This window comes from Sorex araneus, chromosome 5 (assembly GCF_027595985.1).
Source record: "Sorex araneus isolate mSorAra2 chromosome 5, mSorAra2.pri, whole genome shotgun sequence".
In the NCBI taxonomy this organism is placed as follows: domain Eukaryota; kingdom Metazoa; phylum Chordata; class Mammalia; order Eulipotyphla; family Soricidae; genus Sorex; species Sorex araneus.
Window position 1 is genome coordinate 16,895,184 of NC_073306.1, and position 27,087 is coordinate 16,922,270.

The following is a 27,087-nucleotide window of genomic DNA, read 5'->3' on the forward strand; positions in this document are numbered from 1 at the left end:
CCTCCTCTCTCCCAGTTCTGCTCTCAAGCAGCCTCGTTAGACAGGCCAGGGGCAGCGCCTGTAGCCGGCCACTCAGCAGTGCCTGACTACCAGGCCTGTTTGGCTGACATGAGCAGAGAGCATTCCGTCCATAACTGCATAGTTACTCCTCTAGGGGAAACTAGAGAAAAGTCCTTGCCAAGAAAACAAAAGGTAACTCACAATTTACCCCCCCATCCAACTAACCTGAATACATTCCAACCGAAAAGGAGTGTCAGAGCCGTCACCCACACATGGGACTCCCCGTGGGTGGTGACAGTAGAATGTGACTAACTGAACACTCCTCCAGAGATCGGTGAGGATCAGAGGGTTGCTGAGGGCCTTTTTACTCATCTCTTAAGTCTCTTAATCTTCACAGGGCCTCAGAGGTGGGGTGTGGTGGTGGGGAGGGGTCACCCTCTGAGGAACACAATTATGAAATGTCTTCTTCTATCACCCCCTTGGGAGCCCCTGTTTCTGAAATCACACCATGTTTTTTTATCAACTCGCAGGAAAGGGTGAATTAGCTAAGGAAAAATATCAATCAATCCAGTAAATATAGATAGATAAATATAACTAATCAATTAGTTACTGACACATCATCATAAAGGGAAGCATATACATACATACATATATATATATATATATATATGTATGTATGTGTACAGAGCCTGGCAAGTTCGCCTTGGCATATTTGATGTGCCAAAAACAGTAACAATAACAGGTCTCATTCCCCTGACCCTGAAAGAGCCTCCAATCTTTGGGAAAGCAAGTAAAGAGAGACTGCTAAAATCTCAGGGGATGAATGGAGATGTTACTGGTGCCCGCTCAAGTAAATTAATGAACAATGAGATAACAGTGATACAGTGATACAGGGATGACAGTGAATTAATCAATTAAGAGAAAGGGCCAAGTCACCACTGTACACTAGACAGAGAGGAAGAGCAGAGAGAGAGAGAGGGTTAACTCGGGCCCAGGCATCCCAATATGAAATGAGCAGAAAAATGAAGAAGATTTAGTTCTCTGTGGCGAAACTGACTTGAAGACTCCATACCGCTCTTCTATCTATATCTAAATAAATAGATTTATAGTGACATTTATTCATCTCGTTTATCCATGCTCAGGAAAGTGTCCTCAGGTTTGTCAAACACCCATTCTACAGCATTAACAGAAGGAAAGACCCTTCTCCCCTACCTCGCCCTCTGAATCCCCAGCAACGGGAGGTCAAGGTCATCAGACTCAACACTGTATCAGAGTATCACTGTACCACTGTCATCCCGTTGCTCATCGATTTGTTCGAGCAGGCACCAGTAAGGTCTCCATTGTGAAACTTGTTACTGTTTTGGGCATATTGAATCCACCATGGGTAGCTTGCCAGGCTCTGCCGCGCGAGACTCATATGCTTAGCTATTTCATGGTTAACCTGGCTCTCTCTCTATACACCCGGGCACTCGGCCTCTCTATTATTACAGTGGTTGTGATTTCATACTCAGTGAGTAGGTTTAAATGGATTCTGTTGACTATAGCCTGTTTATTTATAAAATTCACGACTTTTTGGAGAATGCTGTTGACTTCAACACACAGGCCTCTGCCCTCTGGGCTGTTTCAGTGCCCCGGCTACAGAAAGCGGCACTGCTCCCTGAGGCAACCCATCCTGTTAAAACTGGCTTCTTGAAAATATATCTCGTGCCTTCATTCTTGGGTCCAGAAAAGAAAAATATTTTCCTTTTCTTCACCGTGGAAAGAGTGCCTTTGGAAAAACAGTCCCACTTCACTGTGGACCATTCACGTCTCCTTCCAATTGCGTCCAAGGTTAATGAAGGGTCTTCACCTTGGATACCCACATTCCAGGCCTCCGAGGAACAATGGTGTTTGGGCAGAGGCAGGGCAGTACAAGATGGATTCAAGATGTTTCGAGTACATCAAATCACATGCAGATGTACAAACAGTATGTCCAGTCAAAGCGAGTTAAGAAAGCAATATATATACAGACACCCGAGAATGGATGAGCGCAAATAAAATACAAGTTGTAATTAACATACCGTGCCACGACACCTGTTGCCTTCCACGTTAAGAAGTCTGGGAGATCAAAGAAATGTCCCGCCTTATCCCAGCAACTCTCTCTCAAGTTCTGCCAAATTAAATATATACGAGAATTAATTATGGGAGGGCTTTTTTTTCCCTACCCCTCTCCTCTTTCAATAATATTCAAAAATTTTCAAAACAAAAGCACAGCCAAAAATGCCCAATAAAACATCTGGTCAGGGCCTGGGAGTCGGGGAATGATATAAAGGCGGTATTATATAGGAAAGAAAAAAAAATAGGGGCAACTGTTGATCCTTCCCGAAAGGATCCATCTGTGCCCGTCTAGAGGGGAAGAAGCTCATTCTTGCGGGGATGTGATCCATCTGCCCGAAGAAGGGCTTAAAGAGATATAGATTTTAAGACATAAAAGGAATTCAAAGCTGAACTCCAATAAGTTGGAAAGAAACTCTTCCATTAAATGGAACACAACCTGCCATGTCAAATTTTACCATGCCAATGGGTTCCAGAGCCAACCTAATAGGAAAGTGAAGGAGAATGCATATAATTGGACTGTTCATGCTAATTTTTTTTTCAAAGCGTGTTTCTTCCTATTTCTTCCACACCACCCAGTGTCAGAGAGTTTTTCTTGCCACTTGGCTTTCTCCTTACCTCTGCCTGGAACAGTCACTTCTCACCCACCAACCTTTCTTCCTCCCTCCTCTCCTATTTTGCCCACTTGGGTTAACTCTATCCACCCTTCCTTGGGGAGGCATCTGGAATCTCATACTCAGCTTAAGTTTACTTGTCATACAGTCTGGAACATTGCCCCACCATTACCTGTAAACACTTTTCTTTCTAGATTGTAAATTTGAGGTCAAGGACCTTGTCAGCTTCATGAACCATGATACTGACTGTCTCCTTGTCTCCCCTGACAAAGGACTGAGCACATAGCTGCCATGTAGAAACCACAGGACCCCAGACTTGATGTATACACAACCAGACCAGGGATGTTCCTGAAACCTAACTGAGGTGATTGAAAGCAGGGGTAATCTTTGACTCAGGAATTTAACACCACGATCCAAACGAAGTCATTTAGCTTTTGTCTATGAAGGGAACTGGAGGCTGGAGAGATCAAGTATAAAGTGGTGAAGTGGCCCACACAGGAGGGGACCCCAAGCCTAGGGTATCTTTGAGAACTTGAGGGCAATAATACAAAAGTTTCAGTGATATATTCCAGATATATGTATGCCAGAATATATCAGATATATTCTGATAACAGGTGACTAAGAGCAGGGACTCAATTCATCGATGTTGGACAACAGGACAAGCTATTCAACTCCACCTCAAATCTCTTTCCACAGAGAAGTGCTTGAGGGCTCCTAAAGGGCTTATCCACAGTGCTATCTCCTTAGCATGACACAGGAATATTGAGTATTATATCAGCTGTGTCACAGAACTACACCTGGCCCGATGTATGTCTGCCATCTAATTCTATGAGTCCCTCTTATTTCCTGCTTCCCTGCCTGTCCTGTATGAACAGACATCTAGGTGCCGCAGAGACAGTAAGCGTTAGTCCAGACATAGAGCCCAGTAATCTCCCAGAACACCAACAGACAAATCTGTTAGAGACGATGATAAACCTAGCCTCTGCTAGAGGAGTTATTTGATAATCTTTAAATTTTCAAAGTACTTCAGTCAGAACTGCGATCTAGAAAAAAATCCCGCCCTCCCATTCTCTGAAAGTCCATCAATCTAAGATTAAAACTTAAAGCTGAATGAATACACCTAGGGCAGTCTATATCTTTGTAGACTGTCTAGTAAAACAATCAGAAAATGGTGGCATTTAAAACTATGGGAGTCGGGGCTGGAGCCATAGCAGAGCGGGTAGGGCATTTGCCTTGCACGTGGCTGACCGTGGTTCGATTCCCAGCATTCCATATGGTCCCCTGAGCACCACCAGGAGTAATTCCTGAGTGCAGAGCCAGGAGTAACCCCTGTGCATCGCCGAGTGTGACCCAAAAAGCAAAAAAGAAAGTAATAATAAAGCTATGGGAGTCGAGCTGCCAGGATGCCATCCAGATGGTCCCCCAAATCTATCCATGTGTGTTGTGGTCTCAGTGGCCCAAGCTCAGAGAGAAAGAGAAATGACAGCCTCCATCTACGAGCTCCATGAGGCCATGATTGTACCAGGAAGGAACTGAGAAGCCACTCCAGCAACAGCCAAGGCTCCGAGACTCAGTCTTCCTCCACAGCGCAACCGCTGCTTCTGTTAGATCTAAGGTAAGGGCACTAAAGACATGGCAGAATGAGTGCGCACAGGGGCTGGAGAGATAGCACAGCAGGTAGAGCATTTGCCCTGCACGCAGCCGACTTGGGTTCGATTCCCAGCATCCCATATGGTCCCCACACTGCCAGGAGTAATTCCTGAGTGCAGAGCCCGGAGTAATCCCTGAGCATCGCTGGGTGTGACCCAAAAAGAAGAAAAAAAAAAAAAGAGAGAACTCATAGCCTCCAGCCTCACAGGCTGGCACTACAGATAACAGAGCCCCAACTGGGCCAAAGGAGCTCCCTATGGGTATAAGAAGCACACGTTATTCAAAGACTATCATTTCTTCCTGGAGACCATGCTGACTTTATGGGGCCAAGACAGACAGCTCAGTTCAAGCTCTCTATATGGGACCCCGGCACAGCAGCTCACTAGAAGTATCAAGCATTCTTAAGAACGAATGCGGACTGGGAAGAATAGCGTCTCTGCTCTCTTTCCCAAGGTGGTATCTGGATGTTAGCCAGCCCTGAGAGAAGGCAGAGTCTGCTGGCTGAGAAGGAGAGGAATGTCTCCGGAAGCTGCCTAGTGGGGCCAGGGAGACAGTACAGGGATGAAGGTGCTGCCCGGCATGCAGCTGACTCTTGTTCAAACCCCAGCATTGCATACAGTCCGCCGAGTACTGCCAGGGGTGACAGCTGAGCAAAGAGCCAGGAGCTGGCCCTGAGCATCCCTGCAGTGCAGTTCACCTCTGCCCTCCCCAGAAAACGAAAAGCAGAAGCCAAGAGGGTCCCTACTTTCAGCAGTTGACATACTCCCTGTGAGCTTGTCATGTCCACTTCGGCTGGCCCCATGATTCAGGAGTGCTCAGTCATCACAGTTAGCCAAAGGCATCAGGACGATATCTGTGAATCGATTTTTTAATCCAGCGCTGTGGGAAAAAACTCTCCATACTTCCCTCCCGGCCAACAGTTAGACCCTGCCGAACTAACTCTACTCTTGCAACCTCTGGTTTTGCACCCAAACTCCTCCCTGCTTCCAAGAGGGCCCCCACCAAGGCCCAACTCACTCCAATGGTTAGGGGTTAATGGTGCTGAAAGTGATGAATGAAGGATGAAGCCAAAGTGTTCCTTGCTTCCATTCCCGAGGCCAATCTCCACCCTGCGGATTCCAGGCAGAGCAGAGCTGTGGGCTTTCTTTGGCCTTTTGGAAGCATCATTTGTTAAGTTATCACCATTCTTCCCAGAAGGGGGAAAAAAAAAAACCCAAACCAGCGCACACAAATGCTTCAAAATTGCATTACTGTACACAGCTTCAAAATCAGTAGAGATTTATTCTATTTTCCATTCTGGGCAGTTCCCTTCGCTTCCAGGTGCCTGATCACCCCTTTCTTGCACCAATAATGTTTCCACTAGACCCCAGGCCAGGCCCTCCTTGGCACCAACTTCAATTCCATTTCCTGCTCTGAATCTGATTCAGACTCAAACTGGAATAAGTCTCTCCTCCAGTTACCAAGCGACTAATCAGAGAGGGAGGAAAAAAAAAAAAGTCTGTCAAAGAAAAAAAAAATTCAGTGGTGATTTGGGGTGTGTGAGATGGCACAGAGAGCTTCTACATTCCAGTTGCAATCCTTGGAGCTCAGTGATCCTCCAGGCTTGGAAGCCAGAGAACTGAAATGTTTACTTTAAAGAAAAAAAAATCCTCTATTACTTCATAAACCACAGCATGTCTTGGGAGGAGGCGTCTCCTCAAAGCTCACGCAGCTGTGCTGTGGGTCCCAGTAGAGTGGAAGTAGCAGCCACAGGGCCAAGACTTGAGGCAGCGGCCGCCCTGGCAGCCTGGGGCAGGGAGAAGACTAATTCTTTCCCTCTCACTGGGGTGTCCGTGGGGGGCGACAAGATCTCTGCCAGCTCCTAAACGTTAAGGAACCCGCTGGAGAAAATGAAACAGATTCGACACTACTTATCTGTATGTCTGGAGCAGCCTTAGAACTACGGATAAGCGGGGCTGGAGCGATAGCACAGCGGGTGGGGCATTTGCCTTGCACGCGGCCGACCCGGGTTCGAATCCCAGCATCCCATATGGTCCCCTGAGCACCGCCAGGAGTAATTCCTGAGTGTAGAACCAGGAGTAACCCCTGTGCATCACCGGGTGTGACCCAAAAAGCAAAAAAAAAAAAAAAAATAGAACTATGGATTAGCAACTGGATTAAAAAAAAATGGGTGTACATTTGAATAATCAAACTCCTTTTTTTTTTTGCATTCAGGTTTATTTTATTTTATTTTTTTTTTTGATGGATACTTTTTTTATTTTATTGAATCATCATAAGATAGGTACAAGCTTTCATGTTTGGGTTACAATCACACAATGATCAAACACCCATCCCTCCACCAGTGCACAGTCCTCACCACCAATATCCCCGGACACTTTGTTTTTTTTTTTTTTATAATTTATTTATTTTTAATTAGAGAATCACCGTGAGGGTACAGTTACAGATTTATACACTTTTGTGCTTATACTTCCCTCATACAAAGTTCGGGAACCCATCCCTTCACCAGTGCCCATTCTCCACCACCCGTAAACCCGGCGTCCCTCCCACCCTCCCCAATCCCATCTCCCCCCCACCCCACCCTGCCACTGTGGCAGGGCATTCCCTTCTGTTCTCTCTCTCTAATTAGCTGTTGTGGTTTGCAATAAAGGTGTTGAGTGGCCTCTGTGCTCAGTCTCTAGCCCTCATTCAGCCCGCAACTCCCTTCCCCCACATGGCCTTCAACTACAATGTAGTTGGTGATCCCTTCTCTGAGTTGCCCTTTCCCCGGAACGTGAGGCCAGCCGCGAAGCCATGGAGTCAACCTCCTCTGCAGAGCCGTAGACCAATGGAACAGGGTGGAATATCCCTACACACAACCCCAAATGTATGATCATCTAATCTTTGATAAGGGAGCAAGAGATGTGAAGTGGAGCAAGGAAAGCCTCTTTAACAAATGGTGCTGGCACAACTGGACAACCACATGCAAAAAAATGGGTTTAGACCTTGACCTGACACCATGCACAAAAGTCAGATCAAAATGGATTAAAGACCTCAACATTAGACCACAAACCATAAGGTACATTGAAGACAAGGTCGGCGAAACCCTCCATGATATTGAAGATAAAGGTATCTTCAAACGTGACACGGAACTAAGCAATCTAGTAAAAACAGAGACCAACAAATGGGACTACATTAAACTAAAAAGCTTCTGCACCGCAAGATATACAGTGACCAGAAAACAAAGACTATCCACAGAATGGGAAAGGATATTTACACAATACCCATCAGATAAGGGGTTGATATCAATGGTATATAAAGCACTGGTTGAACTCTACAAAAAGAAAACATCCAACCCCATCAAAAAATGGGGCGAAGAAATGAACAGAAACTTTACCAAGGAAGAAATACGAATGGCCAAAAGGCACATGAAAAAGTGCTCTGCATCACTAATCATCAGAGAGATGCAGATCAAAACAACCATGAGATACCACCTCACACCACAGAGACTGGCACACATCCAAAAGAACAAAAGCAACCGCTGTTGGAGAGGATGTGGGGAGAAAGGGACCCTTCTACACTGCTGGTGGGAATGCCGGCTAGTTCAGCCCTTTTGGAAAACAGTATGGATGATTCTCAGAAAACTAGAGGTTGAGCTCCCATTTGACCCAGCAATACCACTGCTGGGAATATATCCCAGAGAGGCAAAAAAGTACAATCGAAACAACATCTGCACATGTATGTTCATCGCAGCACTGTTTACAATAGCCAGAATCTGGAAAAAACCCGAATGCCCCAAAACGGATGACTGGTTGAGGAAACTTTGGTACATCTATACAATGGAATACTATGCAGCTGTTAGAAAAAAGGAAGTCAAGAATTTTGTAGTTAAGTGGATGGGCATGAAATCAAACTCCTTTTCCAAACTTGTTTTGTTTTGGTTGAAATTCATCACCAGTCAGTTAGGTGTGGGATGTGGGAGATGGGATTGGGGGTGGGAGGGATACTGGGTTCATCAGTGGTGGAGAAGGGGCACTGGTGGAGGGATGGGTTCTTGAACATTGTATGACGGAAACTCAAGCACAGAAATGTGTAAGTCTGTAACTACCCTCAGGGTGATTCACTAATAAAAAAATAATAAAAAAGAAAAAAAAGAAATTTAAAAATGGATGCCCCAACTTTTTGAATAATGAATCGCAGAGATGCTTCCTAGGCTCCCCTTAATCTAACTGCAGAAAGTCGGGGTGGGGGGGTGGGAAACTTGCGCCCTGTTCCCTACCTTGTAAAAGATTCCTCGTGAACCTTCCTGACACAAGGCTATCCCGGCACAACAGCCCATAAAAAAGCAAACCCTATCCTCCCGCCGTCAATGGCCAGCGCTCCAAATTAGGGCACAAGCTGGGGAGAGCCTGGAAATGAACCATGTCTTAAGACATATCTCATCCCCGCGTCATTATTCAACGAAAGTGGTGCTGAAACCATGAAAGGGGGCATTATTCCCGATCAGAAACTTTGCAGAATGAACTGAAACGGTGGAAGGTTTCAAATTCCGCATCTCCAGAGAAAAGGATCGAAGGCTGCAGCCGTTTTCCAGTCAGACAAGCAGAAACACTGGGAGGTTCAAATTCATTATCTGTAAACACCGCCTACCTGTAAATGCCACCTACCATTATATGTGGTGATAGAAAACGGCTCAACAGTTCCCTAAGGCTGGGCATCCCACTTCACTCTGAAGCCTGGCTCTTGGAACATGTACCAACCTGGGTCCAACGTGGCCATTATGATGCTGAATATTCTGTACTGACCTCCCCTACCTTTCCCTGACTTCTTTTTTCTCCTCGAGTGCATCTTCCTCTTTCTTATTTCTGTGCCCCTGTTGAGGCTGGCAACTTGAACTGCACCAACTTTCCTATCTTCTCCCAAGACCAAACATCCACCTTTGATTCAAATCCAGCTCAAACTTCACCTTCCCTAGGAATCCCGACCTCCCTCACTGTAGCTTCATGAGAGATTCCTGCACCTCAATCCACCCCAGAAGGACAAGCTTCGGGAGGGCAAGAGCAAATTTACTCCTGGCACAGAAAATGCCAATATTTCAGGAAGCAGCGAGAACTTCAAAGTCAGGCCATTTTTAAAGATAATTGTTACAGAGCTGGAGATAGCTGTGTGCATAGAGAAAGGCAATTAATAAGATGATGTATGACAATAATGTAATGAGCCTGATAACGAGGTTTGGTGAGTCAGCCTCATAACTGTATCATAATATTTTGTGTGTGGCCATATATCTGCCTCTAATGAGTGATCATAGCTAGGGTTCAAAGAAGGGAAAGGGCCCTGGGGTCAGAGTGGCTAGAAAAGACTCCATAAGAAGAGATTTAAGTCGAAGCCTAACAATAAAGCACCGTGAAATCGATGAAACATGAAATGAATAAAATCTGATCTGAAAAGAGAGAGTATTTGCCACAAGATAAGAATTTGTTTAATGGGGCCGGAGAGATAGTACAGCAGCTAAGGTGCTTGCCTTTCAAATGGCTCCAGGGTTCAGTTCCTGCCCCAATATACGGTTCCCAAAGGCTGACGGGGGGAGATCCCTGAGTGCAGAGCAAGGGGTAAGCCCTAAGAACCTCAGGATATGGCCCAAAAACAGAAACAAAGAAAAGAGAAAGAAATGAAAAGTATTTAATGGTACTACAAGAGATTACTTGGTACATCACAGTGATTCTCTAATAAAAAAATTTTTTAAAAAAGATTACTTGTGAAATAATTCCATTGTATAATTATGTGCATATATAGATATTTATGCACAGATATGTATTCTCCTCCTCCACCTCCTCCAGAGCCCTATTATTGTACGGAAAATTTACAATATACACTAGAACCACAAAAATGTTATCATTTATGTGCACAATGATACAATTTGGCAAAGCTGACTGTGCACGAAAATGAAACGACCACATGCAATAGAAAAATAATTAGAAAAATGTAAGGGGGGTGTCTAAGAACTCTGAAGCCTGACACACCTAAGATTGGGCCTTCTCTCACCACACTTGTGCCAAATTAATTTCTCCAAGGCCTGGTTTTTTCAAGGGAGGTTGAGAGGACTTAATGAAATGATTTTGCTAAGTTGTGAGTTTCACTCCAACTCTGCCACACAGCTTCATATTTTTCAGAACACTTTGACATGTATGAGCTCATCACATTGGGATAATTCTTTAAGCAGGAAAGGCAAGAAATTATATACTTTGTAGGTTACGACATGCAAACCCAGGAAGGAACAAGGCCAATCCCAAGGGTACACATGAGCTATGTGGAAAGATTCCTAAGAACATGTATTCAAGTATTCAACTCCCTAAAGCATAATAAAATGCAGAGTGCCGGGAGAACAGGAGAGATAACAGGATGACAAAGATAACACAATTCCTTGTTGAGGAAATGGAAGAGGGAAATCCTAATGCAAAGGGAAGATCAGCTTCGGAATGGGTAAGCAAGATACGGAGAAGGGTAGAGTTGGCCAAAGGAGAGGTCATGCGGTCCTACTTAACACCTCGTTCTCTTGGTTTCTACATGTCCTTCTCACTGTGGCTTTTCTACCTCCTTCTTGAGCAACTTTTCCTTAGTTGCCCTTTAAATGTGGATGTTCCCCAACGTTCTTGCTTCATCCAAATGCTCTTCTCTCTGTTCACATGTTCCTTGGACGACCTCAATTACGCCCAAGGTTCAGACCAACCACAAGCTGAAAACCATACTAATATTCAAATGCCAAACTCTCTCCTGAGATGTGTTCCTGATACCTACTGCACCACTGGGAGAGTCTGAGATCTTTCAAGCATTTTCCTTTTTTGATTTTCTGTAGGTTTATCTGGGCTGGAACGACAGCACAGCGGGTAGGGCGTTTGCCTTGCACAAGGCTGACCTGGGTTCGATTCCTCCATTCCTCTCGGAGAGTCTGGAAAGCTACTGAGAGTATCCTGCCCGCATGGCAGAGCCTGGCAAGCTACCCATGGTGTATTCAGTATGCCAAAAACAGTAAAAAGTCTCACAATGGAGATGTTACTGGTGCCCACTCAAGCAAACCGATGAACAACGGGACAACAGTGCTGCAGTAGGTTTATCTGATGGACTAGAATCATCTTCTTCTACTCATTCCTACATTCAACCATCTTTCTCATTCAAACTCCCAAGTAACTGATAGGTATCACCACTTCATCCCCTACGTCAGGGTTCTCCAGAACTTGAAAGTTGATCTTTCTTTCCTCCTTTCCATCATTCCATTCTCTCTCTTGTTTCTTGAATATATATGAAATCTCTTATATAGCTGCAGTCTCATTAGCACATATCTTTGCAGAAATGTACTGAATAGGGTCATACAATTACACAATTAGGGAGCTGAGAAGTCTCATCTCTGTAACTGGCAGGCTGGAGACCCAGGAGTTCTCATCAAAGAACCTGAGTATGACGCTGTGAGTCTGAAGCTTTATGATTAACAGTATTGTAAATCACTATACCTAAATAAAAATGGGAGAAAGGTAATTTTCTCCCATTTTTTTAAAAATAAAAGTAATTTTCACAGCGGGTAGGGCATTTGCCTTGTATGTGGCCCACCCGGGTTCGATTCCTCTGTCCCTCTTGGAGAGCCCAGCAAGCTACCAAGAGTATCCCGGCTACACAGCAGAGCCTGGCAAGCTCCCCGTGGCATATTCGATATGCCAAAAACAGTAACAACAAGTCTCACAATGGAGACGTTACTGGTGCCCACTTGAGCAAATCAATGAGCAATGGGACAACAGTGCTACAGTGCTAAGAAGGAAGACACAAGACCAGGACTGAAACAATCTAAATTCTAACCCATAGATTAATAGGGCCCAAGAAGAATGAAGGGTTCAGTCTCAGTCCAAAGACAGGAGAACAAAAAAGTGTACTGGTTCTGGGGCTGGAGTAATAATATAGTGCATGCATGCAGCCAACCTGGGTTCAGTCCCCAGAACCAAAAAAGGTCTCCTAAGAACCGCCAGGTGTGATCCCTGAATGGAGAGCCAAGAATAAGCCCTGAGACCAGTATGACAATAGCTGGGTAGAGCAAGCTGGATAAGATCTCAGTGTTAAAAGTAGATAAAGGGATATTCTTGATAACCATTCAGTGTCAATACTGCAAACCACGATGCCCAAAAGGAGACAGAGAGAGAGAGAGAGAGAGAGAGAGAGAGAGAGAGAGAGAGTAACAGAGAGAGAGAGAAGAAAACCCCGCCATAGAGGCAGGCTGAGGAGTTTGGGGGTGGTGGGGGGTGATGGGAGGGAACCTGGGGACACTGGTGCTGGGAAATGTTCAGTGGTGGAGGGATGGGTGTTGGAACACTGTATGACTGAAATCCAATCATGAACAGCTTTGTAAGGATCTATCTCACAGTGATTCAACAACAACAACAAAAAAATTGTTTTTAATGAAAAGAAAAGAATAAGCTCTGAGCCCAGCCAGGTTAGGTTTCAAAACCAAAAAAATGTTTTCGGGGAATGGGTGACCTCCCCCCATCTCTGTCTTTTTCTGGAAGTTTGACAGTCACCCCCACAAGCCATCTCCAGCGCCATATAATCTCATCGATGACTGTGATCCAGAGACTCAACAATAAATCTCTTGGAAAAGAGCACAGAACCATATGCCATAGCCATGCCTCCACACCCCGCGCCAGGCTGTTTCATTCAGAGGGGGCATGCTCCCTCCCCCGGCCCCCAATGGACCTGGACCCAGTGGCCGAAACCCTCCAGAATTCAACCACCACCAGGCTCACAGCAGCTCTTCACATTCTCGGATGAGCCTCGCCCATGAGTCCACCTGATCCTGGACACCTCATACTTTACACCACTGATGTACCACGAGCAGCACACCACATTTGTTGGGGCTTAAAGTAGAACACAGCTGGAGCTGGAGCGATAGTACCATGGGTAGGGTGTTTGCCTTGCATGCAGCGGACCCAGGTTTGAGTCCAAGCATACCATATGGTCCCCTGAGCACCGCCAGGAATAATTCCTGAGTGCAGAGCAAGGAGTAACCCCTGAGCATTGCCGGGTGTGACCCCAAAAGACAATAAATAAATAAAATAAAATAAAATAAAGTAGAAAGAGCCTTCAATCTATTGGGAAAGACGAGTAAAGAGAAGCTGCTAAAATCTCAGGGCAACAAAAAAGTGCCCTTTTTTGTTGAGACATTACTGGTGCCGGCTCAAGTAAATCAACGAACAACAGGATGACAGTGATACAGTGATACAGTGGAAGTAGAACACAGCCAATCTTAAGGAGAAATAGATTTATACATATATACCTACATATATATGTATACGTATATGCACCGCACTGTAGCACTGTTGCCCTGCTGTTCATCGATTTGCTCGAGTGGGCACCAGTAATGTCTACATTGTGAGACTTATTTTATTTTTATACAGTTCACAATATTTAAATATATGTAATATTTGAACACCAATCCCATCACCATTATACCTTCCCACCACTGTATTTTGGATATTTCCATCCCGAACCCCAAACCCTGCCCCCAAAGCAGAAATAAAATAATTTATTTTGTATTGATTGTTATGGCTGGAGCGATAGCACAGTGGTAGGGCGTTCACCTTTCACGCGGCCGACCCGGGTCCGATTCCTCTGCTCCTCTCGGAGAGCCTGGCAAGCTACTGAGAATACCCCGCCCACACGGCAGATAATATAAGAATAATTATATTCTCTCTGAGAGGGATGGAGGAATGGAAATACATACATACATACATAAATACATATATATATGTATATATATATATACATATATATATATAAGTACACAAGGCTCAACCTTTAACAACATGTTATTAATCTTTTACAGAAGGGCTTAATAGCTCCTGGGTGAAATACAACAATCTTCACACACTTTAAGAAAGTGTTTCTGAATCATTTTTAGCAGATTATTCATAACAATCACCATCACTGTCACTGTCATCCCGTTGCTCATCGATTTGCTCAAGCGAGCTTGCCAGGCTCTGCCATGTGGGCATGATACTCTCGGTAGCTTGCCGGGCTCTCCGAGAGAGGCGGAGGAATTGGACCCGGGTCGACCGCATGAAAGGTGAACGCCCTACCGCTGTGCTATCACTCCGACCATAACAATCAATACAAAATAAATTATTTCATTTCTGCTTTGGGGGCAGGGTCTGGGGTTCAGGATGGAAGCATCCAAAATACAGTGGTAGGAAGGTATAATGGTGGTGAGATTGGTGTTCAAATATTACATATAATCAAAAACTGTGAACTGTGTAACAATAAAATAAAATAAAAAACAAAGGAAGTGTTCTCGTTCTCGCCACCAGCCAGGAGCTCCTCCTAACTTTGATCGATTCAGGTCCTGAAAGGATCAGATGAGGCCCATCCACCTGTGCAAGTGCTTGAAACAGTTTGCCAACTGTATTCTTAGTTTATTAATCCCACCCGGAAAAACTGTCACACACACAGTGTGTCAGACACACACTCAGAATAATGTTCGATCAAGTGTCTGGGCAATATGTGACCTGGTCAAGTTGATACAAAACCTTAACCTTCACTCTCCCATCTTTAGCAACCCAACTGTAGTCCATCTTACTCTCACCTAGATTACTGCAATGACAGCTCTCTCTCTTCATCTTCAGGGACCACAACTAGTCCTCTCCCTGTGTTCATTCATCTTGGAAAAGGATTATATTCTTCCATCGAGAGGTGAATTCTTCCCATCAAGAGGAGAATCCATTTCTCCACCACTTGAGTTGAGGATGACCTTATGACCTATGCTGACCAACAAACGGAACAAAAGGGCCACGATGCAACCTCTGGTTTGAGTCCCAGAAGACCTTGTTTTTATCCTCCTGGAATGCGATGTTCTGCTGAGAGGTGAGCAGCTGTGCCGGGTCCATGGAGAATAAGTGACACATGGAGCAGTAGTGATCCACCACACCCAAAGGGCCAGATGTGCAAGATTGTACCCCCAAGGCTTAGATCAGCCTTGCTGTCCCCCATAAACTCCTTGAAAGAATTCCCAGAGAATATATCTGTGCATACCCTAAGTCATCAACCTGAATAATTCTGGATATAAATAAGTGGTTAATTACTTACACCAATTTTTTTTTTGCTTTTGGAATATTCTTTTTTAATTTTTTTTTATTTCAATGAATCACCATGAGATACAGTTACAGATTTTTTTGTGATTATGTTTCAATCAAACAATATCCAAATACCCATCCCTCTACCAGCGCCCATTCTCCACCACCAATGTTCCCAGTGTCCCTCCCGCCACCCCCACCCCTTCCCACCCCCTGCCTCTGTGGCTGACACATTCCCTTTTACTCTCTCTCTCTCCTTTTGGGTTACACCAAAATTTTGAGGTGGTTTGTTACAGCACCCTGCAACCTTTCTATACTGTGGACCAGCATCTATCCTACATACCAACTCAAGGACCAGCAGTTTAAACCAAAGCAGTTATCTGCAACCTTTCTACACTTCGGACTGGTACTATCCACAGACCAGTGACTAAACACTCCAAACATAACAGATGAAGCCCTAACTTTCGATTCTCATTCCCCACCTTCAACACAATAATCTTTAAAAAAAATGTATATTTTAACTGTACAAAATCACCGTCACTGTCACTGTCATCCCGTTGCTCATCGATTTGCTCAAGCGGGCACCAGTAACATCTCTCATTAAGAGACTTATTGTTACTGTTTTTGGCATATCCAATACTCACGGGGGTAGCTTGCCAGGCTCTGCCGTGTGGGCTCCATACTCTTGGTAGCTTGCCGGGCTCTCTGAGAGGGGCAGAGGAATCAACACGGTTCGGCCGCATGAAAGGCAAATGCCCAACCATTGTGCTATTGCTCCAGCCCAAAATACATCATTAATTTCATAACTTACCCAACAAGAATTTAGTTGTGTTTATATCGGTTATTGCCTTCAGAGCTAAGGAAATAATCAAACAACATACACAGTCTCCAACTACAGGGACATTTCAACCTAGCAGATCATGAGTCCTTCAAAGTTTCCTACTATCTCTTCAATTAAAGATAAAATTGATAAAACATGGTATAAAAGATAAAACACAATATTATATGTGATCCATGTTTCTCTCCAATGTTGTTTCTGCTCATTCTGCCTTAATACACAAATATCATCCACATACACTGACCTCTTTTTCACCTTTATATCTTAATTTATAGTGCACTCTCTAAAATACGCTCCCTCTTTCAGTCACTTAGAACTCAACTGAAATATTTCCCACTCCATGAAACTTTCCTGGATTCCCAAAGCTAAATGTGCTAAGTCAGATGCTCCCATACTATGTCCTCATAATATTCTGTGACTCTGCTATCTTGGCACTTCCCATACATCTATTCACATATCTGGCTCCTTCCTTGGTCTAAAAGCTCCAAAAAGGCAGGGACAGTGCTTTTATTCAATCACTTTAATCCTAGGACCTGGCACCGTATGGATATAGAGATGATGAATCACATTAGCTGAATGAACAAAGGAATGAATGAGCAGAGATGTACATGCTAAATAAGAGTTTTTGGAAATGGAAATAAGAATGAATGGATAAGTGAATGAGGTTGTGAATAAGAACTGTCCTAGTTTCTCCTTTCTCATTCAAGTTAATGGCTTTTCACAGTCTGCCTTAGGAGCAGGGACATCTTCTAGCCAAGTCAGATTGCCAGGAAGATAAATTTCTCTTCTTGGGGTGAGGAGGTCCTCTGGAGAAGTTTCATTTTAATTGGAAAATGGATCCATTCACTTCCTGGCTTGGACTCGTGGGTCAGTGCGGCACCACTGAATGGTTGCCAAGCACCACGGAGAGTGGGCTGCGACAGGAAAGGCATTCGAGCACGCGTCCAGGGATCGGGGACTTCTGGGGACATTCTGGAACCAGATGCAGGCAGGCTTACATCGCTATGCATCTTCCTCTTTCTTTCTCCAATGTCCTTCAATCCAACTGCACTGGATGGACGGGTGGGTGGGCCGCTGGCACTTCTGTGGGGCTTACCTCTACATAAGACCTTTCCATGTTCGTTTATAACACTGGGACAGAGTCCCACTGTCACTTCCACCAGGACAGAGATGAGACCCACAGCTGAGAAATCCTTTTGTGACTTAACTAGAAGACCAGAGCTTCATCAACTCTTCCTGAGCACTCCTCCTTTCAGACAACATCCCTCCTCTCCTCGCAGCACTCCTTGCGTTTTTCTGTGGAGGGTACTGAACACTCCATGGTTTGTGCCTTCACCTATCAGCCCCTCACAGACCCTGACCCTCCAAACATGCTAACTGAATGGCAGTCTTAGCAGTGGCGGATGCTTCTCTACCTCAAGGTGCCTCTGTACTTTCTGCTGCCTCCACCCCAGACCCAGATCATGGGGCCGCACGTCCTGGCTCTGCACTTAGTAGCCTCATGGCTTTGGGAATCCCACATGACTACACTTGTCTTCGAGGTACCAGTTCTAGTATGGTTATGGAGGATAGTAAAATGCCTGTACTGGAGGGCTGTAGAGGAAGTACATGAGAAAATGCATGTGTTTAACACATCTGACACACAGTACGTATTACATCTTTCTTATTGGCTAGAATATCACTCCTGTGAGACTTTGCCATCCTTAAGAATGATCTAGAACTTTGGAGACTGGGACACAAGTTCAAACCCTGGCTCTCTTACTTGTTAGTTGCAATTATTTCTAACTGGTAATCACCTGCTATCTAAGACTCTGATTATATTCATTTACAGTAGGGCTTAATTCCTGGAATTTAAGGATTTAATTCACCGAGGTTACACATTAATGTGCTAATGTGACCCATCCTGGAACATCCCCCGTATGTGTCAATTTCTCTCACAATTTTAACATTTCTCAAATTATGTGGGGACCTGTTTTCCTACTAGCCTCTGAACTCCTTTTAGGGAGGGGCTATAATTTATTCATCTCGTCTTCAGATTTTTAATTTGATAGTTGCTCAACATAAAATAATTACCAAATAAAATCCTTATTGATCAAGCAACAATTGCCCATCAGCACTGGTATGTGGGTCAGGTGTGTGGGAATGAAGGAAGACTGTAAAGTGTGGTAATACACCAGTCCCAGTACTCAGGTTGCTTCCTAGCTAAGCAAAGTAAGAAAGTCAACATCTGACACACTGGGCAGTACCATATAAATATTCCAATCCCAGACTACCAGATTTTAAACAAGGAGGGCCACAGGGCCATAAAAAGAAAGACACTGATTGGTCAGTGAGAGCAGGTGGAAGGTGAGGAAGAAAGATCGTACTTAGGAGGTAGGGCCTGGAAACGGGTAGGTTGAGTCAAAGGTTCTGGCAGATGGGACACAGGGCAGTGTGAGCTGGACCAGCTCCCGAGTCCCTGGCCATGAAAAAGGAGCCCTGAGAGGTCAGCCTGAGAGATGCGTGTGAAGCACAGCAAACCGAGACCTGTATGAGACATCCAAGCTCCTTCCATCTGGAGGGCGGAAGTGCCCAGTGCTGAGCAGGTCCTGTCCTGCTGGGACAGCTTCACGAAGGTTCCTGGGAAATCTAAAAGGGAGGCGACAGGGTGCTGGAGAACCCATCTGCAGGGACATTTCTGGTCCCGGAAGAGTCGAGGAAAAGGAAGGAAGAAAGGTGGGGGAGGGGAGGCAAAAGAGAAGGTGAGTGAGAAAGAACAGAAAGACGACAGCTAAGTAGGAGAGGAGGAAAGAGAAGAAAACAGAAGGGAAAGGCGAAGAATGAGAAAGGGTGAGAAGAAGAGAAAAAAAAAAAACAGCGCAAACAGGAGACATAAATAAGATGCACACGAGGGAGAAGGTCAGGGGGAGCAGGTGGAAATGAAGCCGCGTGGAGCACCACAACAGAGCCGTGGTCACGCTCCCGGCGAGACAGAACGTGGAGCCGGCGGGGTGGAGGCGAGAGCCCTTCGCTCGCTCTGTGCGTCTCTCCTCTGGGTGGATGAAGTCATGGCTGACTCACCGGGGCCTCTGAGTCACACGCCCACCAAAGGAGAGGTAGCCCGGGCCCTGTCTGGTATGCACCCCGCCCTCCTGCACAAGAGGAGCTAATGCACGGCCCTGCTCTCTGAGGCACCGTCTAGTCTGGTCCCTGAAGGTGAAAGTCAGGAGAACTTTCTTCTCCTTGGGCCACAGGAAAGCGCGGAGCCCAACGACAGTAACTACAGGACGCCATGGGGCCTGGGAGCCTCAGAAGCAGAGTCCAAAAGAGGGGAGCTATGTGAAGGGAGCTCTCCTTGGAAAGGGCAAACGGGCCTCACCCCAAGATGTGCACACAGGGAATCCCCACAGCTCGGGCACTGGCCCCACACAGGCAGCCCACAAGGTGCTTTCGGCCTGACTCACCCAGCTGCCTCCTCTGGCCTCAGCATCCACCACCAGCAAACTGCAAGCACGGCCCCAGGGATGTCTGGTTTCCTCTGATGACCGGCTCCTCCCCGGGTTCTTGCATCCATCACTTCATCCACCCACCCGCCTCTGCAGAGTTCCCAGCTCCCCAAGAGCTGGCCCAGCTCCAGCCCCTCCTTCAGGGGCCCCACCCACATGGCCCCTCTGCCTGCCTCCTCACCCTTAAATGAATTTCGTCTCCAGAGGGGGGCCTAGGTTTCCATGGGGCATGTTGTTTCTCTTCTAGGACAAGAACAGCTCGAGGACCGGGGTCTCTTTTATGTTTCACTGCTAGATTCTCTGCATTAAACGAAGCACCCGGGAGGAAATACACTTTCCATGCGTCTCTGCTGATTGCATTTCCTCGAGGAACATCAGCAGGACTGAATGGGGAGCGCTCTGTGCTCCACTCCTCCCTTCCCTCCATGGATGCTTGCTGTTGCCGTGACCAGGGGCCGCACACTTGGCCACAATGCCTATGGAGGAGAGGGCTGTGCTCACACAGTGCTCACGGGATGCTGCACTACTGTCACCGCACTGTTTTCAGATCACCTCCAAGACACATTCACATTCTCCCAGCTGCTGTCATCATCCTGAGGATGCTAGTGAATGAAAAGAAGCCCCTAGAAACTATTTATCATGCAAGTCCAAGGACACTCTGGAAGCACTGACCTGAGCCCCTCAGGACAGGTTTACCGACTTGGCCCCCAGCCCTGGGTGTGTGTGAGTCCTGGTAGGAGCACAAACATAGTTAGTCCAATCTGACTTTGAAACCAGCTCTTACACTCACCAGCTCTCTGATACAACCCACTCCTGGCCTGACCCACCTGCTCAAACAGGAAGAATACCCTGGTTAAAACAAACATCTAGAGACCAGATCAATAGTTTAGAGGGGTGAGCAAATACCTTGCAGGCACAAGTCCTCACTCTCTGGTACATGCCACCACCACCCCCAACACCACCAGGTATGTCTCTAGGCCCAAGTATCAAAGTGCCAGGCCAACATCAGCAGACTGGGAATGAGGAAAAATGACCCACCTTTCCTTTATAAGCTCCCAAGGACTGTTAGGAAGGTTCAAAAATAAGGAAGAGAGGAGGGGAAAACATTTTCTGCTCTTAAGCAATGTGTATCCTATTTGAATTAACCCTTGGCTCCCTTAACTGTCTCTAAGGAAAGGTCTATGGAACAGACACCTCATTAATTTTTTTTTAATTCACCTTCTGATATCATAATTACTGTTACTGCCACTGTTACTGTCATCCTGTTGCTCATTGATTTGCTCGAGCAGGCACCAGTAACATTTCCATTGTGAGACTTGTTCCTGTTTTTGGCATATCGAATACGCCATGGGTAGCTTGCCAGGCTCTGCCATGCTGGCGGGATTCTCTCAGTAGCTTTGCGGGCTCTCCGAGAGGGAGGAGGAATCGAACCCGGGTAGGCCACATGCAAGGCAAGCGCCCTACCCGCTGTGCTATGGCTCCAGCCATAATTAGCATCTTAAAATAATCAACTGTCCCACCTCTTCCCCTCACACACATTATCATCCAACCACCAGTACTTTGGCCCTTCACAATGCTTTAGATGGGGGGACACCAAGGCCAACAGTGAGGGGAAGTCAGGGGTGAACCCTGGTCACTTGCACTCCATATGCAACACCCCTTCACCACAGTCCAGTGGCTGCCTCCCAGGACATGGGAGGTGCTGGGTAAATACTTGCACAGTGATTCACTCCCTTTCTCAGGTCCACGGGCTTGTCTCTGACCCCCGGCCAAAACCAGGCCCTGCAGCCTCATGCCAAGACAACTGCAGGAGGTCTCATGCCGGTCCCAATGCTCTTCTCATCTATCACAGGCTCCCAGAATGCCAGGGCTGAAGGAGAATGGGTCACGAAGACCAGCTGTTCCCAACTGCAAGGCCATGAACTGGGGCTTCCATGGCTGATCACTTGTGCTCATTGGTGATACCAGTGAAAGAAGCCATAACCATCGTGACAATATTAGGGGATATGCTACTATCATTATTAATCATATTATGAATCATATGTTAAAGGTCTTTCTTCCTAATTACATGCTTTGGTTTACTTGAGAAAGTTTCAGTAAGCTGAATGTAACTTTACTGGGAGAAAAAAAAAAACAATGGTCTAGAGTCTGGCCAAACCTTCATGACTGAGAAGGCAGTGAATGCCTCTGACTACTCTGCAGCCTTGGACGGTTAAGGGAGGAGACACTCACTGACCACCGGAGGGACAAAGTTGTGAGCCAGACCAAAGTAGCTTTCTGAGAGGATGTGGACATACATCTGACGGGACTGCAGTTGAGATTATTTCTTTCATTCTTGAGGTCAGAATCCCCCGTGTTACCTAACCCATCACTGCCCCATATAGAGAGGACTTTGAGAGACAAAGACTTTCCCCTGGGCAGGGGGTTCCCGATCTGCTTATCATCAATCAACGAGCAGAATGGTCAGAGTTCAACTGTAGATGGACAAGCCTGGAGCAAGGTCAAGGCTGTGGAAATCCTTCCAAGGCCACTAGCTTCAGAGAAGGCCATGAAGGAGTTCTATCGTTGACTCAGTTTGGGTTATGATGAAGATTTCAGGTGCTTGTGTACAAAGGAGAGGAAGAGGCCTGCTCTCGAAGAACTTCAAAGTGAGGAGCAGAGAAAGAGAGTCGAAGAGCTGGAATTGGTGTTACTCGAAGAACCTGAGCTCTCACCCAGTCTCAAGTCTCAGTCTCAACATTGAATATGCTTATTGAATATACTGTTCATCCTGGTGTCCATATATATATATATATACATATATATATATATATATACCTTAAAATAGTAAAGTAACTAAAACTTTTTAAAACCTTCAGAGAAGTGTGGTGTTGGAATCTTACATGCATGCACATGTATTATAAACCACAGTGTCTCAAATAAAAATATTTTAAAATTCAAGCAATGTGTTATCTGGAATTTCAAATTTAAACTACAAAAAAGGCTCTCTCTCTATCAAGGTATCTCATCTGTAGACTAAACATTCTTGCTTGCTTAAGGCTGTAGTTCCACCAGTCAGCCTTTACTCTTTTTAAAATCTACTTGTAAAGTCAGACACACACATTTGAATTCCAGCACTATCCAAGGTGACAGTCAAGAAGTGGTCATCTGGGGCCAGCAAAATAATACGATGGGTTGGGCACCCGTCTTGCATGAGGCTGACCTGGCTCAACCCCTGGCACCATGTAGTACCCTGAGCACCCCGGGAGTGACCCCTGAGCACAGAGCCAGGAATAGTCCCTGAACACCACTGGATGTGGCCCAGGTTCCCTGTCCCATCCAAAAACAGGGTCATTGGCTTTTCTCCCTCTATCCTCAACTGCTACTTCTAGACTCTGAGGCACCTATTTCAAAGGGTTTTAAGAAAGTAAAGTGAGAATGCGAAAGCTTCACAATAGAAACTTAGTACGTTATAATGCCAGTTATGCTTATAGAGAGCAATCAAACAGGCTCACTGTCTTAACCAGAATGTTATTACCCTTGGTCCTAGACTGGAAGTTCTGCGAGACAAAGGATGCACGTGGCTCCCACCTTTTACCGCAAGCCAAATCACCAGGCTGGCACCATGCTTCCTACCTAGCAATCGTTAGACAAAAATTCCTTTCACTGATTCAATACATACATCTTTGTAATAGCATAACTGGCAGGGCAGGGGGGGGGGAAGTAAAACCAATCCCTAGGTTCAGAGAAATAAGATTTGGTTGCCCTTCCGAAAGTATCTCTTACTCTGCATCTTTACTGACCATTGTCTTGCCTCCTTTTCTGTGCCAAGCCAACATCTCTCTAACCAAAGCTCCCACTCCCAAGGTGACAGTTTACCTTAGTGTACATGCTAACACGATATTTTCCTCCAATAGCTGCAATCAGTTTCCGCCAGAGAGACAAAAATAAATTGGTACAATGTTTGATCTGGGGGTTTTGCAGAAGAGTCCAGTGATACAGCAGTCACATCTATGATACACAAGTGATGCACAAGCCCCTACCCCCCGGTGTGCTTGTGGGGGCCAGAGGGAGGGCGAACAAGCCCAGGAATCAAAGTCAGTGCCTTGGAGATGCAAAGCATGTGCTCCTGACCCCTGAGCTAGCGCTCTAATTCCTCTGGCTTTCGTTTTATACCAAATCCTACATGTAAGCATGAAGGCAGTCAGACCTCACGATCTCCCTGTGTCCTCTCTAGCACAGTGCCAAGGCCCAGATGTAGCTGCCACCCCTGCAGGGAGATCAGGGAAGCTGGCAGCCTGGCAGCCAGAAGTCCAGTTCCAACGGAGAGCAGGAATTCGTTGGGCAAATATTTGCTCATAACTGTGTTTTCAAGGCCAAGCCCTGTGTTTGGCTTTGGAGATACAACAGTCAAGTGCAGAAGTAAAGAAGGTCGTGTTCTTAGGAAGCAAAGACTCTACCCACTCAAATGAAGAATACAGTACAGCAAAAAGAATGACAGTGATGGGATTTGAGCCAAAAGGACCTTTACTAAAGTGCAACATTGATATCTGAGGGACAAATCATCTCATCAGTTTGAAGTCTGCGGCATACGCACGTAACATGCGGTAAATAGTAGTATTTATGGTACCAGACCATGTCATAAACCTAAAAATAATACATAAACATCTACCATCAGCCCTAGTGTAAATTACAAGGTGACTATAATCATAACTGACATACACTAACTACTGCTAAGGATCAGGAGAAGACTCTTTTTGAGTCTCAGGGGATACTTTTTGTCAACTTTTTAAAATGACATTGTCCATAATCGATGAAAGGATATAGTACCTATCTGGCATGTCTTGGCGGTAATTTCAAGGACGATAAGAAAAGAAATCACTGTCCAGGTAAGGGTAAGCAGGCAATAGCCTCAACACATCATCTATTTATTCAAGAGGCCTATTTATGGGCAGACCACCCCGGAGAGCAAATGCACAACAGATGCCCTGCCCACAGCTGACAAAACTGTCCACACTGTTCAAAGGCCAGGGGAAACCTGGCCCGAATGTAATAGGGCTCCACTATAAACATTCCAAAGAGGCATTTTCTGACTTAGTAGATGTCTTAGATTCTCCAAGGAGGGATGACAGGAGCAACAGAGAGGGTGATCCATGTCAAGAGTCTAAAGATGCTAAGGGGCTGGAGCAATAGCACAGCGGGTAGGGCATTAGCCTTGCATGCGGCCGACCTGGGTTCGATTCCCAGCATCCCATATGGTCCCCCGAGTACCGCCAGGCGTAATTCCTGAGTGCAGAGCCAGGAGAAACCCCTGTGCATCACCCGGTTGTGACCCAAAAATAAAAATAAAATAAAATAAAATAAATTTAAAAAAATAAAAAATAAAGATGCTGAAGACCCACCACCCTGAGGCACTGCCGCCCCAACCAGGAGCCTTTGCTGCACCCACAAAACCAGTTGTGATTCCAGTAATGGGACTGCAGTCAGGAGATGACTCTGGAGTGGAAAGGGATAACAATGCACTCAACATCCCTTTCTATCACCTAGAAAAGAAAATTAATCCATCCCCAGAGGGCTAGGGGAGCCTCTGGAACAGGATGAGTGCCCTAGACACACCAAATAACTAAACCTGGCAGGCAATGTGATGCAGGAAGTCCATTCATGCATCCCTCCATGACAGAACCTAGGGAGGTGCTAGTGAGATGCTTACTCATGCCCTGTTGCTAGGATCGAAGAGATAAATGAGGGGCAATAAATTCCCAGGGAGACTCCAGGGAAGGATGCCAGACGAGACCCCGGCACTTGAAGAAGGAATTACTGAAGGCTTCCTGGAACCATGAGCACCAAAAGTAAGTTTCCCACAGGAAGGAAGAAATGGTTATGCACATACCAGGCAGAAGGTAGACCCTGGGCAACGCCCCAGAGGTGTGAGAGAACAAGGCAATAGTCTACTTCGAACCACTGACCACAAAACTTGCCATCTGGAAAGTTTCTCCATTTCTCCAAACACTTATTATAGGAAAAGTAATGATGGATTCCTCCAACAAATTCCCACAGCCTGGGTTTCAATCCAAATGCCCAGAGGGGAAGAGCTGGAAAAGGAAGAGGGAGCAGCCGGCTGGGTGGGGGCTGCTGGGAAAGAAGGACCCTGGCCACTTCCAAAGGACACAGCCTCCGCCTCACTCTGGCCAGTCCATCCCATGTGGGAATTTGGGCCCAATAGTGCCAAGTTCTTCTATTATTTTTTTTTCTAGTGAAGTAAGAAATCTGGATTTTTATAAGAAATTGCTTAGTCCTTAGATGTTGGAAACTGGGGGGAAAAATTAAATTTTGAATCATAAGGTCACTCCAACAAAACTCATCTGGGGACCAGATTCAGCCTGAGGTCTGCCAGTCCGTAGCTCTAGAACCCAGTAAAAGAACAAGGGATCTTTGAGAAGGGACAGTAGAGGCAGGCTGGACTTGGTGAGAATCCTGGCCTGCCACTTTGCTGGCATGCAGCTTAAGGAAAGTAACTAGGTCATTTGGGACTTGGTTTCCTCATCAACATCAAGCTTAAATACAGTGGGACCGGGGGCTTAGAGGAAATACTGCAGAGGCAGCCCCTGGGACACTGCTTCTTAGGAAAAGAGGTCCGAGAGGAAAAAAAATCTAAATATTGCTAAACAATAAAACACTCACTCCCAGAAAACTTAACTATGACCACAGATTAATCCATAATGAAAAGTGAAAAGAAGTCATACGAAAAAAAATAAAAGCATTATGCTGTTATAGCAGCAAGTGGTTCCAAGCAGCGAAATGTTCCTTTATCTGTATTTTGTGTGTACAGTTAATCTCAATCTCAATCTCTTAATGGCATATCATTTAACTAGCTCCCCTAACAGAGGGTGGCAGTCAGCTTTGGGCCACACCCCACTATGCTCAGGGCTGACTCCAAACATAACTCAGGGGACCACATGGGATACCAGAGACTGATCATGGATTGGCAACATACGGGCAAGTGCAGTACTGCCATATTATCTCTCTGTCCCCCAGGGTGAATTTTTTAAAGTCGTCTAATAAATCACATCACACCCATTCCTAAAATCTGACGTCAAATGTTTCCTAATGCCCTTCATGTTGCTCGCCATGGCCAAGGCCATGCTAGACCTGGCCCTGCTGCTCTCCCCCTCCACTCTCTCCTGCAATCTCCCTGGCTGGGACCCCCCCCCCCATCTTGCCCAGGAAAACTGGACTTTAATTTTTCAGAAAACAAAATGTACCTGTGTGCATGCAATGTGTGTGTGTATGTGTGTGTGTGTGTGTGTGTGTGTGTATCCTTTTCACAGAATCTTCCCTGTACCCAC

At 45.7% G+C, this 27,087-nt stretch overlaps 1 protein-coding gene across 3 annotated transcripts in view; it reads right to left on the reverse strand.

Annotated features, from left to right (window-relative positions):
• FGGY (FGGY carbohydrate kinase domain containing) overlaps positions 1-27,087 on the reverse strand; it is a 459,128-nt gene that overhangs the window by 375,684 nt on the left and 56,357 nt on the right. For all 3 annotated transcript variants that reach the window (XM_004607300.2, XM_055140354.1, XM_055140355.1), the window contains one exon: positions 2,061-2,149. In XM_004607300.2, the coding sequence (XP_004607357.2) occupies positions 2,061-2,149 (89 nt within the window). The remainder of the gene's footprint in view (positions 1-2,060; positions 2,150-27,087) is intronic.